At 38.5% G+C, this 17,242-nt stretch overlaps 3 protein-coding genes across 3 annotated transcripts in view; all 3 read left to right on the forward strand.

Moving 5' to 3' along the window:
- LOC132844086 (uncharacterized) overlaps window positions 1-7,475 on the forward strand; it is a 27,833-nt gene extending 20,358 nt beyond the window's left edge. Inside the window, exons 21-25 of the mRNA XM_060867249.1 lie at window positions 2,413-2,494; window positions 5,943-6,019; window positions 6,113-6,433; window positions 6,854-7,177; window positions 7,318-7,475. Of these exons, the coding sequence (XP_060723232.1) occupies window positions 2,413-2,494; window positions 5,943-6,019; window positions 6,113-6,433; window positions 6,854-7,177; window positions 7,318-7,475 (962 nt within the window). The remainder of the gene's footprint in view (window positions 1-2,412; window positions 2,495-5,942; window positions 6,020-6,112; window positions 6,434-6,853; window positions 7,178-7,317) is intronic.
- On the forward strand, window positions 7,467-12,798 carry LOC132844240 (uncharacterized protein DDB_G0271670-like). The gene is made up of 10 exons (XM_060867473.1): window positions 7,467-7,643; window positions 8,184-8,372; window positions 8,550-8,693; window positions 10,521-10,673; window positions 10,848-11,036; window positions 11,214-11,375; window positions 11,550-11,702; window positions 11,877-12,053; window positions 12,211-12,360; window positions 12,539-12,798. Exons 1-10 carry the CDS (start codon window positions 7,487-7,489, stop codon window positions 12,739-12,741), a joined length of 1,677 nt encoding a protein of 558 aa, XP_060723456.1. The 5' UTR covers window positions 7,467-7,486; the 3' UTR covers window positions 12,742-12,798.
- An 851-nt stretch (window positions 12,799-13,649) lies between these two features.
- trim25l (tripartite motif containing 25, like) overlaps window positions 13,650-17,242 on the forward strand; it is a 29,196-nt gene continuing 25,603 nt past the window's right edge. The window contains exon 1 of the mRNA XM_060867471.1: window positions 13,650-13,903. The gene's annotated coding sequence lies outside the window, so the exon portion shown is untranslated. The remainder of the gene's footprint in view (window positions 13,904-17,242) is intronic.

Consider the following 17,242-nt stretch of genomic DNA (forward strand, 5'->3'; position numbering starts at 1 on the left):
GAGAAAAAAAGAAACAAAATGAGAGAGAAATGTGAGAACAGCAATCAGGTAAACTTGTGTTGTCTTCAGGTTTGATGTCAGCAAGAGCAAATAACAGTAAAGTTAAGTTGATGTGATTCTGTCTCTAGTCTCTATCTGACTAGCTACATTAGCTGTGCAGTGCTGCCAGTGCATCTCTTCACAACAATTTATTGCGTGAACATTCGCGTGAATAAACACCCAAGGGCAACGGTGTTTATAAATAGCAGCTCGATAACCGCGCTGCGCATGAACATGCGTTCATATGCACGTGCAATCATGCACGAAATGACACGCGCTTTCCAGCAGAAACATCTGTGTGTGGACCAGTACAAAAAGTAGCGTGATAGCACTCCTAATGACAATGTTTATAGTCTCTAGTTTATAGTTTATAATCAATGTTTTATATTTGAAAATGGATAAAGAGGAATCTGAGGGAGGCAGTTTAAGATGAATAATAGTAGTTATCTATAACTTACAGGTGTTATGCTCAAGTTTGTTAGTACCCAGTACAGCCAGCTTCAGCAAATATTAACACAGACCCAGGCCAGACTTGTTCACCGAGTACTAACACAGACCCTGGTGAAGTACAGGCAGCTTCAGTCAGTACTAGAACAACCAGAGATGTACAGCCAGCATCAGATACAAGCAGCTCAGACACTATTAGAACGGTTGCTGCTCCACCAAATGATCCAGCAGATTGGCCCTTAGTCTTAACAGAAGGTGTAAATGACTGGTCAAACATGAACGCCATTCTGAAACATCATGAGGGTAGTTCTGAACACACAAACAACATGATTAAGTGGAGAGAAGTTGATCTGCACCTAAGTCGGGGATAGACTCTTGACCATATAGAAGAAACCAAAGTTAATCCCAAAAACCAAAGCTGTGTTCTATTTCTTTATATATATATATATATATATATATATATATATATATATATATATATATATATATATATATATATAATATATATAATATATATATATATATATATATATATATATATATATATATATATATATATATATATATAGACATAGATCACATATCGATGCTATTGGTGAGTCCCCATGTGGGTTTGTTATTTTTACAAATTATTAACCAATCTAAAGCCTTGAAAATAGCTTGAGCGCAAATCTCATAACTCCATTGGACACTTCAACTGTCCACCTCTTCCTCACTCTGCGATAGAGCTTCGTGGCATATTTCTCCTCAAGAAGAGTCGCAATGAATCAACACATCTTCTGAGGTAAATGTCTTCAAATCACTGGGCTCAAAGAAAAAAAAAATCTTGACCCCCGCTAGTTCTGGTGCTCGTCTGAGGACAGGAATTTAGCACAAGACAATCCACTGCAACGCGGACTAAACCCTGTGCACTGCAGATAAGGTACGGCGTTTTTTTTAATTTCCTGAAAAATAACGGTTTTGGAGATACGAGGATTCCGCCCGACAGCGACGATATATACATATATATAAAATTTTGTTATATTTTATTAGTTTCTGCTTATTTAAGATAATGTTAATATTCACTTTAAATTCAATTGCTAATATTCAACTCAAAATTCTATTTAAAATATTCCAATCAATAAAGATTTGTTTATAGCTCATTCAATTCTGTATTGTTTTACTCTTTGACCGAGAGATGGAGCAAACTTTTTTTTAAAGAAGGGTTTTTGTAGTGGGGTGTCAAGTGTGAAAGTGTGGCAAATGGTTTACATGGCTCAAGGGGTCAGGTAGGAGGGCCCCTTAGCAGAATTTTGCTTAGGGTCCCAGGGAGGTCAGGATCAGCTCTGGGTAAATGTCTTCAAAACACTGGGCTCAAAGAAAAAAAAAATCTTGACCTCTGCTAGTTCTGGTGCTCGTCTGAGGACAGGAATTTAGCGCAAGACAATCCAATGCAACGCAGACTAAACCCTGTGCACTGCAGATACGATAAAGCATTTTTTTAATTTCCTGAAAAATAATGGTTTTTGAGATACGAGGATTCCGCCCGACACCGACGATATACAACTTTGTCTATTATTTTGTTCTTCCTTTTTTTTTTTTATTATTAATTTGCTCTTGGAAATTGTCCCTAGTGTGTGATTGCGTGATTGCGTGAGTGAATGAGAGTGTGTGTGTGTGCCCTGTGATGGGTTGGCACTCCGTCCAGGGTGTATCCTGCCTTGATGCCCAATGACGCCTGAGATAGGCACAGGCTCCCCGTGACCCGAGTTGACTCGACTTGCCCAATGAGCCCGTGACGATCCCGTGCGGTCACAGCTACTGCATAGCATGCATCACAACCTACTTGGACTCTGAGCGCAAAAAGAGCAGCTCATGCAGCTGTCCCTGGATTTCGCCAGACCTTCAAACTTCGTCCTACGCTGTGCCGTAACACTATGCTTGCAGAGGCCGTGGAGCAGCTCCGCCTGGGCAACCTCAGCTTGACAGCACACGAGTCCATCTGCAGCGCCGTGTATGGCATCCTTCTGTGAGAGCCACCTGAAGCCTCACCAGATGCAGGCCAAGCTAAAGAGCCACAAGTTCATCGTTCCCACCGGAGACCCATATTTTTTTCCTCTGTTTGATCTGTAAAAACAGTTGTAATTGACTATAGTTATATTTCTTTGTTTTGTTTAAATGTTTTATACAGCCAGAAGTTTGGATTGTTGAGTGAAATTTGTTTTGTGGCATATATGTGCTTTTTTTTCTACACAATTAAACATTTGAATGAACATCTTCTGAGAGGGGTGATTCCATACTTTTTGCCAGGGGTTGTATATAAGGACACTGTTTTTCACATGGTCCTTTGCCAGATGGTCTTCTCAGTTTGCCCTGTGCACTGTAATTTCATCCCACCTTGTTCCTGTTCTGCCCTGCCTGGTTTGACTCTGTTTCTGTTTTCTGTGTTTTTGCCTGCCTTGTATTACCCTGCTTGCCTGTGTAGCGAATTATTGGACTGTTTTTCACTCTGTGTTTTGCCTGCCAGGCATTGTGCTGACTTCCTGAGTACTAGATTATTTTATTATTTACATTGGCATCCTGCATTTGAGTCCTCCCTTCCGGCCCACCCTGACAGGTACACTAAATACGATCAGATATTTAACAGGCTTCATATGATTCATTTTATGCCTCAGTTATATATATTTATATATATATAATTTTCTCAGTAAGAGTTTTGAACAGATTTGTATTTAAATTCAATTGTAAAAATGTAGGTCTGAAAAAATATGACAGGAAAAATAAAATCAAGCCAACTATGAACACTGAAGGGAATATAAATTAATTATTAATATATTAGTAGTATATTATATTATTATAGATTTATAGGTAATATAAATGTTAAATAAATGTTGATAAAATCTTAAACTAAAAACATCAACAGTAATAATAACTTCTGCCTGTGATTTTCACAGTCTATGATTCTGCTCAATTACCCACAATCCCCTCTGAGCCTTCCCAAACAGTTTATTCCAATACAATGTTATTCACAACTTCTGTGATTCAAATGTTTACTCTATTGCTCAACTACCCACAGTCCCTCCTGATCAGGACGTCTACTCCACAGCTCAGTTACCCACAGATACCCCAGGCAGAGCTGTTGGTGTTAGTATGGAAACTCACTGCTGTGTAATTCAGATCTTCAGCAGATTTCTCAGATGACTTACACAGCAGTGAGTTTAAACACTAACACCAACAGCTCCAATGATACAGTTCCAGAGATTATCTTTAATAAGAAAGAGCACTGGTGTGACTATTAAACACTGTCATGTACTTTTTGACCAGATTATTAAGGGCTCTGTAATTGGGGCAGATATTCTACTCTGTATTTATACCGAGTATCTGTATACCTTTTCTTATTCTTCCTCTCTACTGTTCTACATCCACACTGTATGTGGAGCCCTGACTGCAATGTGAATGTAAAGATAGCTGTTCCAAATTATGGTGGGGATACAGAGTCACCATTTGACTAAAAAGAAAGCTCCTAGCCCATAGGTTGTGACTGTGCTTAGATTCTGAGCTCTTGTTCACGATGTATGGGTTTAATTCCTAATCTTGGTTACTGATGGCCAATTAGTCTTCCTTTCTTTTCCATGCTCAAAAGCCAGAAATTACAAATTCTGTAAAGCCTAGCACACTGCTTTGGTAGCATTTGGTGTTGTTCTCTTTCATAATAGCACACTGTGGGTTATTTTGCTGTGGTTATATTTTATGACTTTGTAATTGCATCTAATTGTAATGATTCATAAAGAAGCACACATGCAACTGAATCATTTAAAAATTTGCTTTGTAAAATGATCAATGTAGTAATTAGGCATTGTTAAGTTCTGAGGTTTCTGCCTGGAGGCTAAACAGTAAAATATCTCTGATTCTGTATTTCAATAAATTTCTTGCGTTTTCATTTGCGAAGGATTATGTTGTTGTTTTTTTGGTGTAGTCACGAAGCAGCTTTGCAGAAATCCAGATGTACATGTTGCGGGCAACAGCAAATGCAGACACTGCAGCAGAAGGTTCACCCATTTAACAGATTAACATGATACAACTGCGTATGGGCCGTGACACATTGGCAGGAATTTGCAAGCGGTGTTTGTGAAGAAGAGCAACACTTTTGCTTTTTTTATGTGCAAGCCTCTAACATCTATCTGGTGTGGTGAAACGTTTGAGCCTAACAACTGAAAGGCATTTTTGTAAATATTTCATTATAACGTTTCATGTGACAACTGTGCTGCTATATAAAGTAGTGAGTGTACAGCTTGTATAACAGTGTAAATCTGCTGTCCCCTCAAAACAACTCAAGACATAGCCATTAATATCTAAACCGCTGGCCACAAAAGTGAGTAAACCCCTAAGTGAAAATGTCCAAATTGGGCCCAATTAGCCATTTTCTCTCCCGGTGTCATGTGACTCATTAGTGTTAAATTTACATTTACACTATGCATCCGCTAGGACTAAATTACTGTTTTATGTAGCATCCTGGGGGGTACGGTGGCTTAGTGGTTAGCACGTACGCCTCACACCTCCACCTTGTGTGTGTGGAGTTTGCATGTTCTCCCGGTACCTCAGGGGTTTCCTCCGATTTCCGGGTTTGTGTGTGCGTGTCCTCTATTGTGAGTACTGTAATGTTAAGTTTAAACTTAAATTTACTTCCTGTGTTACACTAATTGTGCTCTAGAGGTCAGTAGGGAAGTAGATTCCTGCAGTAAAGCAGAACACACTGACATAGATTAATATATATCATCATTAAAATTAATACTGGAGAACTAAGAGGAAAAAGAACTCACACATGAAGAATGCTATAAGAATATTAAACACTCAAACACCTTCATATGATTGTTTACACACTGTAAAAAAAATAACACCTTTGAACAGTGTTTTAGGGTCATGGTGTATTACATTTACAGCATTTAGCAGACACTCTTATCCAGAGTGACTTACATTTTTATTTCAGTTTATACACCTGAGCAATTGAGGGTTAAGGGCCTTGCTCAGGGGCAACTTGGTGAACCTGGGATTCAAGCCAAGGACCTTCCAATCAGTAGTTGAACACCTTAACCACTGAGTTAGCACATCCCTTATGATAAACCCCGTATCTTATGTCTGTAACCTGGTGAACCAGAGTTAATGTATTTAAAGACTTAAAAGAACTTTTGTATATCACTCTGGATAAGGCTGTCTGACAAATGCTGTAAATGTAAAAATGTAAATGTAACTGACCAGAGGCTTGTTTTTGTGTTTGAAAGCATTTATATTGTGCCTATAAAGTTCACACCTATTTCACACACAGCTCCTGTTCAGCTTTTTCTCACACAGATGTAAGGGGAAATGGGTGTAGCATCGCTTTATGGGTAAGACACAGATAAAGACACAACACATTCATAGAGCAGGACAGAGACAGTAACAGTGTGTAACAGAACAGGAGCTTTAATATCTTTCTGAAGGAGAGTTGGTGTAGAGATCTGTGACAGTGAACTCAGGATGAAGATCCTCCTCATCTTCACCCTCTGTCTGATGTCAGGTAAAGAAATGCACTTCAAAATAATCCTCACTAACAGCAGCAGTGTTACATGAAGGAAGGTTTTACTTAGAAGGGTTTTTGGTGTTTTGTTAGATGGAGGAGCCTCAAAGGAAGTAACAGGATATTCAGGAGGAGGAATCCTTATCAAGTGCAAGTATGATACAGCATACAGATATAACCAAAAATATTTCTGTAAGGGTTCAATGCCAGGCTGTTCTGAACAAATAAAGACAGGAGATAAAAACCAGTGGGTAAATTCAGGAAGATTCTCACTGTTTGATGACAACAAATCATCAGAGTTCTGGGTGATGATCACAGAGCTCACTGTACAGGACACTGGGACGTACCACTGTGGAGTTGATAGAACTTTCGGAACAAACATTTACACACCGGTGGAACTGAAGGTAAAGGAAGGTGAGTCTCCCACCACTGCCTTCTGTTTATCTTTACAAAGATCTAGTGTCATTAAGAGATGTGGAAAATACAAAGTAACTGTACTTTGATTTCTATATTTACTTTTTATACATAAAAGTATCATTTAAAGAGAATTCTCAATCCCAATAATAATTATTTGTTCATTTTTCTCTTGTACAAGGCTGATAAACTATTTCTGTCCATTTTAAATTTTAATTACCAAAAAGGTTTTTTTTTTTTTTTTTTTTTAAAAATCATTTAAATATTGTCCACTTTGTTTAAAAACTAATAACAAATAACCTGTAATTGATCATCAGAGCAAAAGGACTGCATATATGACTTAATTGATCATCATATACATACAGTAGTTAGTGATTAATTGAGTTGACCATGATTTGATTTTGAACTTGCTCCTAACAGGGTCCTTGGTCTCTAGAGAAGTGACTGCATATGCAGGGGGAAGAATCAACATCAAATGCAGATATGAGGATGAATATAAAGACAAATCAAAATCATTCTGTAAGATCGGAACACATCAGTGGTGTTTTAATCAAAAACAAACAAAACCAAACAGTGAATGGTCACATGATGGCAGATTCTCAATTCATGACAACAGAAGTGCAGGATTCTTCAGTGTGTTTATCAGAGAGCTGAATATAGAGGACACTGGAACATACACATGTGGTGGTGTTGTGTTTGGTAAACTGGAGATCTACACTGTAGTGACACTGAATGTAACAGAAGGTAAGGAGCATTAATTATGTGTTTTAAGCAGAAGAAACATGTGGTCATATTTCTATGCAAATATACTGTAGACCTGTGTATGAGTGTGAATAGGAGCTAGGACACAAATACACATGTAAACTGATGTGATTGGTTTTCAGATCTGTCCTATGAGAAGTCCATCAGTAAGACTGTCCATGTAGGAGGAGATTTAACTGTCAGATGTAAATACCCACAATCCCTCAGGAGTGACCCAAGATCACTCAAGATTTTGCTTGTTCTTATAAGGACTCTGTTAAAGAGAGTAGAAAACATTTAATTATTGAGAATATGGCCCTGTATGATGACAGAGAAAAACAAATCTTCACTGTGAGTATTAGAGCTGCAACTAAGCAGGACTCTGAATACTGGTGTGGAGCTGAAAAAGCCTGGACATCTGATCATGGATACAAGGTTAATTTCACACGGATCAACCTGACAGTCACTGGTGAGTTTGTAGAGACATGGAGACACACTGTGTTAACTTTTCTGATATAACAGATTCTTTGTTTTGAAGCACAGACTCAGTACACATCCTAACTAAGACTAATCTGTGATATTATAAGCAGTTCTGAATAGAAACTTCAAATATAGTACAAATATAGCAGTTATATTTTTAAAAACAAGCTTTTTACCACAATGACCTGAAGTAGCCTACATTATATTATCAGTTAACCTTCAAACTTCTCTTTTTTAGACTAACAGATGTGATGAGCAGATTTTTATTAGGCTTAAATCAGTTCTTCCTTTGCATGTGTGTGTTTTTGCTTCACTACACTTTCTGTGACTTAGATGTATTAAAAGCAACAGAGCAATTGCTCACATCAACCTGTAACTGCTGATTTTGTCAGCTAACAGCAGTCAGTATTTCTGAAGTTCCACACATACAGTGTAATAATGTAGTTATGTAGTTGTGTTGCATCTGTACTGCTGTCAGTCATACACTAGATTCACTCACTTAATATCATTCATTATCTAACTGAATTAGATCCATATGTCCCAGTTTCAACCTCAAAGCCAACACGCCCTTCATCCTCATCAATATCGTCATCATCATCATTATCATCACCATCATTATCATCATCATCATCATCATCGTCATCATCAACATCATCCCCACTTCTTCGTCTCATAGATAAAACCAAATCCTGGACTACTCCACCTTCTACTCCAGCAGGTGATTTTGCTCAGACGCACATAGTCTAACTATAAATACTTGATTATTCAGTTCCACACATACAGTGTAATAATGTATAAAGTATAAAGTGTATAATGTGTCTATTGTGTTGCATCTGTACTGCTGTCAGTCATACACTAGATTCACTCAATATCATTCATTATCTAATTGAATTAGATCCATATGTCCCAGTTTCAACCTCAAAGCCAGCACACCCTTCATCATCATCATCATCATCATCGTCATCATCAACATCATCCCCACTTCTTCGTCTCACAAATAAAACCAAATCCTGGACTACTCCACCTTCTACTCCAGCAGGTGATTTTGCTCAGACGCACATAGTCTAACTATAAATACTTTATTCAGTTCCACACATACAGTTGAGGCCAAAATTATTAGCCCCCTTATGAAATTAGACAAAACTCTTGATTTCTCCATGGAAATGACCATTAACAACAAGTGTTTTATAGTGTGTTTGTTTCCAAAATAACAAAGACAAAATCTCCACTAAGTTTGATTAGGATATTTAATTAAAATAGTGAGTTGAAACAAGAAAGGGCAAAAATGAAACGTCCAAAATTATTAGCCCCCGGTCATTAATAGTCAATAGTGAACCCTTTCTGAGCCACAACTGACAACAACCTCTTAGAGTAGTTCTTTACTAGGTTGGCACAGGTTTCCTGAGGGATTTTAGCCCATTCTTCCATTGCAAATTGCTCCAGCTGGTCCAAATTACGTGGTTTCCGAGCATGGACATTCACTTTGAGCACTCGCCACAGATTCTCAATAGGATTGAGGTCTGGGCTCTGTGCGGGCCACTCCAGGACCTTTGTTTTGGTATCCTTCAGGAACTGTTGGACCAATTTCGATGTATGCTTTGGGTCATTGTCTTGTTGGAAGACCCAGCAACGACCTAAGGCTAGACTACGAGCAGATTTCTGCATATTATCCCTCAAAATGTCAACATAATTTTCTTTTTTCATGATGCCATGCACCCGAACAAGGCTCCCTGTGCCTGAAGCTGCAAAACAGCCCCACAGCATGATGCTGCCACCACCGTGTTTAACTGTGGGAACTGTGTTCTTAGGGTTGAAGGCCTCACCCTTTCTTCGCCAAACATAAGCAACATCCATGTGCCCAAACAGTTCCAGTTTAGTCTCATCAGACCAAAGCAAACTCCCAAAACTCATCTTTACCTTTCAAATGTTCACGGGCAAACCTCAGTCTAGCTGTGATGTGCCGCTGTTTGAGTAAAGGGGTTCTTCTGGGACGATGGCCCTGAAGCCCACCACGATGAAGAGCCCTCACAACTGTGTTCCTTGAAACATCAACTCCAGAAGAGGCCAGGTCAGCAACAATCATCTTGGCAGATGTCTGGGGCATCTTGCTGATATCTCTGACTATTTTCCTCTCCAGGGTTCTTGAAATCTTGCGCTTACGACCACGCCCAGGTTTGTTTCTTACAGAATTTGTCTCCTTGTACTTGGCAATGATGCAACGTACGGCGGTTCTAGACACTGTGAAAAGCTTGGAAATGGCAGTATAGCCTTCCCCCTTATCATGAGCCTCCACTATCTTCTTTCTGAGCTCAAGACTGATTTCCTTTGTCTTTGGCATGGTGAGTAAAAATAGTCTCTCCCAATAATGTGTTCAAGTGCCCTGTTCCTTGGAGTCCTTTAATGCTGATTGAATGCCCAGGTGTTGTTAGGAAGCCAATTGACTGCACAGGTGTGGTTTGAAAGCTGATTGATTAATTAGGTGTGTTTTGAAAGCTGATTGATTAATTGGGTGTGTTTTGAAAGCAAATATTCACAAGGGGCTAATATTTTTGACCACCCCATTTTCACTATATTTGATTATAAAGCAAGCCTAAAAATGTATTTTATATTCCAAAATGTACCAAAAGCTACTAAATAGCACTGGCGAATGTTTGATTATATCAAGTTTTATCAATGCTGCAAACATTGGAAAGATCTTTAGGAAAATGTTCCAAAATTACTGGGGGGCTAATAATTTTGGCCTCAACTGTACAGTGTAATAATGTATAAAGTATAAAGTGTATAATGTGTGAGTTGTGTTGCATCTGTACTGCTGTCAGTCATACACTAGAGTCACTCAATATCATTCATTATCTAATTGAATTAGATCCATATATCCCAGTTTCAAAGTCACAACCTCAAAACCGCCCTTCATCATCATCATCATCATCATCATCATCATCATCATCAACATCATCCCCACTTCTTCGTCTCATAGATAAAACCAAATCCTGGACTACTCCAGCTTCTACTCCAGCAGGTGATTTTGCTCAGACGCACATAGTCTAACTATAAATACTTTATTCAGTTCCACACATACAGTGTAATAATGTATAAAGTATAAAGTGTATAATGTGTGAGTTGTGTTGCATCTGTACTGCTGTCAGTCATACACTAGAGTCACTCAATATCATTCATTATCTAACTGAATTAGATCCATATGTCCCAGTTTCAACCTCAAAGCCAACACGCCCTTCATCCTCATCAATATCATCATCATCATCATCATCATTATCATCACCATCATTATCATCATCATCATCGTCATCATCAACATCATCCCCACTTCTTCGTCTCACAAATAAAACCAAATCCTGGACTACTCCACCTTCTACTCCAGCAGGTGATTTTGCTCAGACGCACATAGTCTAACTATAAATACTTGATTATTCAGTTCCACACATACAGTGTAATAATGTATAAAGTATAAAGTGTATAATGTGTCTATTGTGTTGCATCTGTACTGCTGTCAGTCATACACTAGAGTCACTCAATATCATTCATTATCTAATTGAATTAGATCCATATGTCCCAGTTTCAACCTCAAAGCAAGCACACCCTTCATCATCATCATCATCATCATCATCATCATCATCATCATCGTCATCATCAACATCATCCCCACTTCTTCGTCTCACAAATAAAACCAAATCCTGGACTACTCCACCTTCTACTCCAGCAGGTGATTTTGCTCAGACGCACATAGTCTAACTATAAATACTTTATTCAGTTCCACACATACAGTGTAATAATGTCTAAAGTATAAAGTGTATAATGTGTGAGTTGTGTTGCATCTGTACTGCTGTCAGTCATACACTAGAGTCACTCAATATCATTCATTATCTAATTGAATTAGATCCATATATCCCAGTTTCAAAGTCACAACCTCAAAACCGCCCTTCATCATCATCATCATCATCATCATCATCATCATCATCAACATCATCCCCACTTCTTCGTCTCATAGATAAAACCAAATCCTGGACTACTCCAGCTTCTACTCCAGCAGGTGATTTTGCTCAGACGCACATAGTCTAACTATAAATACTTTATTCAGTTCCACACATACAGTGTAATAATGTATAAAGTATAAAGTGTATAATGTGTCTATTGTGTTGCATCTGTACTGCTGTCAGTCATACACTAGATTCACTCAATATCATTCATTATCTAATTGAATTAGATCCATATGTCCCAGTTTCAAACTCACAACCTCAAAACCGCCCTTCATCATCATCATCATTATCATCACCATCATTATCATCATCATCATCATCATCGTCATCATCAACATCATCCCCACTTCTTCGTGTCACAAATAAAACCAAATCCTGGACTACTCCACCTTCTACTCCAGCAGGTGATTTTTCTCAGACGCACTATTCAGTTCTACACATACAGTGTAATAATGTATAAAGTATAAAGTGTATAATGTGTGAGTTGTGTTGCATCTGTACTGCTGTCAGTCATACACTAGATTCACTCACTTAATATCATTCATTATCTAACTGAATTAGATCCATATGTTCCAGTTTCAACCTCAAAGCCAGCACACCCTTCATCATCATCATCATCATCATCATCATCGTCATCATCAACATCATCCCCACTTCTTCGTCTCACAAATAAAACCAAATCCTGGACTACTCCACCTTCTACTCCAGCAGGTGATTTTGCTCAGACGCACATAGTCTAACTATAAATACTTTATTCAGTTCCACACATACAGTGTAATAATGTATAAAGTATAAAGTGTATAATGTGTCTATTGTGTTGCATCTGTACTGCTGTCAGTCATACACTAGATTCACTCACTTAATATCATTCATTATCTAACTGAATTAGATCCATATGTCCCAGTTTCAACCTCAAAGCCAACACACCCTTCATCATCATCATCATCATCATTATCATCACCATCATTATCATCATCATCATCGTCATCATCAACATCATCCCCACTTCTTCATCTCACAGATAAAACCAAATCCTGGACTACTCCAGCTTCTCCTCCAGCAGGGGATTCTGCTCAGATGCACATAGTCTAACTATAATACTTGATGAATCTGATCCCAGCTAATAAAGTGAATGTCTGTTTGTTTCTCTTCCAGGATTTCCAGCTTCCACTGTTATCACTGTGTCTGTAATTGTGCTGCTGCTTCTGATTGGAACCATAACCATCTTCATGGTTCTACAAAATAGACAAGGTGCCCTGAATGAGTGTCTGCTCTACCACGACTGACTAAAACAAGATTCAACAATTCGATTTACTGACTACTTTACTGCTTCTTTCAGCAGATTCAGCCTCTACTACTTCTGGCCAAGACCTAGGAAACCAAGTGGTAATTGATAATTCATTGTGTGTGTTTAGTATCAAAACATAAATCAAGTATCGCGTTAGTTCTGGCAGGCCACGTCGTCAAGCGTGCATCAGCTGTTAATCAGCTGTCCACGACACGCACCAATCCGGTTACGACATCCATATTACCCGACCATTTAAATTCCCATTCATTGAGCCGTTCTAGCGCTTCGCTGCTGTCGCGATCTAAACTCCCTCCTCCAACCCCGACTCCACCATGCCGGAACCCGTGCTCGCTGTACCAGTTTACGTCATAAATCTCCACATATTTTTCTCTCTCTCTCTCCCTCTCCCTCTCTCTCTAATTCTTTAATTATCTATCTATCCATTCATTTATTACTTTCCAAAAACGCGTAAGCGAGCATATCAATACTATGCATGCTTAGTGGTTCTGTTATACGGGGGTCTATTCTATTTTCTAGTCACTGCTCTCCCCGCTCGTGGATTCTTGCCCAGATCAGAACCATACCGCCAACACTAACTCTATGCATAATCATCTAATAAATTCCCTTGTGACAAAGTGGTCCCGACAGAAATTTGTTTCTGTTCCTCTTTGCTCTCAGGTTCCTCATGAGATCTGTGAAAATTAGTAAGTTAAAGACATCAGACGACTTTCTGCCTCAGATGCTGGAAATTCCACAATTTACTCTACAGCTGAACTACCCACAATCCCCTCTGATCATCACACAGTTTATGCAAATTCAAAGTTACCCACAAGCCCCTATGATTCTGCTGTTTACCCTGCTGCTCAACTGCCCACAATCCGCTCTGATCAGGACATCTACTCTACAGCTCAGTTACCTACACGTCTCTCGGCTGCAGAACCTGATGAAGGTCTGAATTACACATCGGTGAGTTTTCATGCCACCATCCACCAGCTCTAATGATGCATCTGCAAAAATTATCTTTAAGAAGACAGAGGTCTTGTGTGACTACGCTTCACTTAGTCATGTTACTTCATCTGGCTAGTTTCTTATCATTATTACTCCAAGTATGTGGTGCTGGAACTATATACAACTATTACTTTGTTTTTTTATTAATTTGCTCTTGGTCATTTCCCTTAACCAGGGAGGATAAAAGTTTATCCCTTTTCTATCTTTTTTATTGACACTTTCTTCTGACTGTTTAACAAACAAGAATTTTTGACAACTATCCTTGGACAACCATTGTTTTTTTAACCTTAAAATGCTTAAAATGCTTATAAAACTTAAAATGTACTTTAAACAGTAACTAATTATTAAGCCGTATTGTAGCATTGTGTATTTTTAAAGCAGGCGTTCATTTGTATGACTGTGGCCGTCTGTTAATGTGGTGCTTGATGTTTTATTTTATTAAAATGGCTGTTGTTAGAGAAATGTATTTGTCCAGTGTTGTGAGATTATCCCCAAAAGGTAATAGGATGAGGATAGGAGAAAATGGAGTTGTAGTATTCATGGATCCCCCTCGACCTCGACTTAAAACTAAGATACAGCCTAAATACACTCTAGGAGAAATTCCTATTCAAAAACAAAGTGAACAAAAACAGTTAAGAAAGGAAAAGAGGAAGAGGCGAAGCTAAACGTGAGAGAAGCTAAACGTGAAAAGAAAGACGAACAGAAGCAGCTTCTGTTTGCCAATAAACTTCTTAAAATAGGAAATTTGGTTACAGAAATGAAGCAATTGAATATGAATTAAATACAATTCTAATTCTAATGGCCATAAATGCTACTGAAAGACTGCAGAGGATCAGACGCTGTACCTGGACAGCTGGAAGAAGACTCCAACTGACTAAGAAGATTTATGCGAAGATAACTTATTTATCAGATGTTCAAAATAACTCTGATCGCTTTTATTTTGATTTATATGTATCCTTTAACTATAATGAAATGTATTCTTAGAAGCAAGAATGTTATTATCTTTGAAATAGTTATGTCACTCTATATATTTAAAGGGCAATTTAGAAATGACTCATTTAACTCTCTTTGCTGCAATGTTTTGAAACTATTAGGATATGACTTCCTGGTACAAATCACAGATTGTCTTGAAAGGTTGGAAAAAGATCAACCACAATATTCCATGTACCGTGCCATGAAGGCGCCCTGAGGCGCTGAACGTGCCTTGAAAATTGTTGGAAAAAGAGTATATAAGCTTTCCTGCTTGTAGGTGTGCATCTTACTCCGCTACATACACGTGGCGTACAGTAGGTATGGTGCATCAGAAAACAAACGCAGGCTAATACTTGGATCGTGTTTCTTGGTTTGTTATTATCTTTGCATTTTAATTACTTTTACTTACGCTAGAATTATTTGATTATTTGAAGGAGATTATTTGTTCTTTTCTTTTCTTTTCTTTACATATATTACATACACTTATTTGTATTACATTGCTTTAAATAAAAACAAGGCCTCCCATTGTAAGGACCCTGAAAAGACAAGAAGGTCTAAGTCTGACTCCTTCATCTAAAGTTCAAACAATAGACTAGGTAGAAGAACTTAAAGAGGATCCTTTGAAGACGCTGAGGCTTCAAAAGACAACTCACTCCAAGGCAAGACCAGTTTTGATTTATACTGTCTGCCATGTTAGCAGCTTACTTGTGCAAAACATAGGACGCACTCCTTGCTAATAAAATAACAAGTGCCTTGTGCAATGCTGCTTCTTCCTTCCTGGAGTCTGAAGCAGATAACAGCTGGTGTTTTGTTGAGGCAGGACAACGTTAGTATCCTGAGATGCTATCACAGTTTACTCCTGCTGTAGGCTGCTGCCTAGTAAATTTTGGGAGAATTCCAATCATTAACAGTTAAAAGTCAACAACATACAGTTGTCTAACAATCAGTCACTTTGAATGGTTTTGGATTTACTTTTCTTAAATTGTCTTTGATACAATAGACGTATTTCCCATTTGTAAGACAAATGCATAAAAGGTTTACCAGGGCTATCATTTGCCAGGGCTGACAGATTATATTAGGATTTCCATCCCAAAAGAAAAAACTGACAAAAATCCTGGTAGAGGAAAATTGAGATTTCATTCATTCATTCATTCATTCATCTTCTACCGCTTATCCGAACTACCTCGGGTCACGGGGAGCCTGTGCCTATCTCAGGCGTCATTGGGCATCAAGGCAGGATACACCCTGGATGGAGTGCCAACCCATCGCAGGGCACACACACTCATTCAATCACACACTAGGGACAATTTACCAGAGATGCCAATCAACCTACCATGCATGTCTTTGGACTGGGGGAGGCAACCGGAGTACCTGGAGGAAACCCCCGAGGCACGGGGAGAACATGCAAACTCCACACACACAAGGTGGAGGCGGGAATCGAGTCAAGTCCAGCCATTATGAGAGAGAGAGAGACAGACAGACATACAGAGAGAGACAGACAGAGAGAGAGAGACAGAGAGATATGCAGACAGAGTCAGAGAGAGAGAGAGAGAGAGAGAGAGAGAGACAGGAGAGCTACAGGTCATATTTCGTGACAGCTTTACTACCACTATATGTCTCTCAGATCTTATCAGCAGATATGACAGCTGTCATTATCGATAAGAAAATAGGTAAAAGTTTTTAGAAATTTGTTTTTTATTTATTTATTTATTTATTTATTTATTTATTTATTTGAAATTAGTTGTTGAAATTAATAAAAGTCAAAGGTTATACCTTTGATCTGGCATATGTATGTTTTTGTTCCAAATGAGCTAGGAGACAAGTACTTAAAACTCACATGTTTGATCCAGGGGTGGTTTGTGATAGGGTTACCCCCTCCCCTCAGAATGAATGTTTGTGACTCAGCAAAAAACGCGTGCACACATCCCTGAGCAGACACACCCACCACGTGAGTTGTATCTGTTTTCAAGTAGATAGGAGAAAAGTACTTAAAACTCACATGTTTGATCCGGGGGTGAATAAGAAATGAAAAGTACTTAAAACTCACATGTTTGATCCGGGGGTGAATAAGAAATGAAAAGTACTTAAAACTCACATGTTTGATCCGGGGGTGAATAAGAAATGAATCACGTGACTAAATTTATTACCATGACAAGAAATAAGAATAATAGATTAATAAAGAAATGAATTAAGAAATTAATGAAGGTCAAACCTTTGATCTGGTATATGTATGTCTTTGTTCCAAAACTTTTTTCCAAATGTTTGTGAGAGGGTTACCCCCTCCCCTCAGACTGATCGTTAGCCAACGGTGTTATCTACAACGTC

Source organism: Tachysurus vachellii, chromosome 4 (assembly GCF_030014155.1).
Source record: "Tachysurus vachellii isolate PV-2020 chromosome 4, HZAU_Pvac_v1, whole genome shotgun sequence".
Classification (NCBI taxonomy): Eukaryota; Metazoa; Chordata; class Actinopteri; order Siluriformes; family Bagridae; genus Tachysurus; species Tachysurus vachellii.

Coding starts and splice junctions, on each gene's coding strand:
- LOC132844240 (XM_060867473.1), top strand. CDS start 7,487: ATGGCCCTGTATGATGACAGAGAAAAACAAATCTTCACTGTGAGTATT. Junction 11,037..11,213: donor TCCACCTTCTACTCCAGCAG/GTGATTTTGCTC, acceptor TAATTGAATTAG/ATCCATATGTCCCAGTTTCA. Junction 11,703..11,876: donor TCCAGCTTCTACTCCAGCAG/GTGATTTTGCTC, acceptor TAATTGAATTAG/ATCCATATGTCCCAGTTTCA.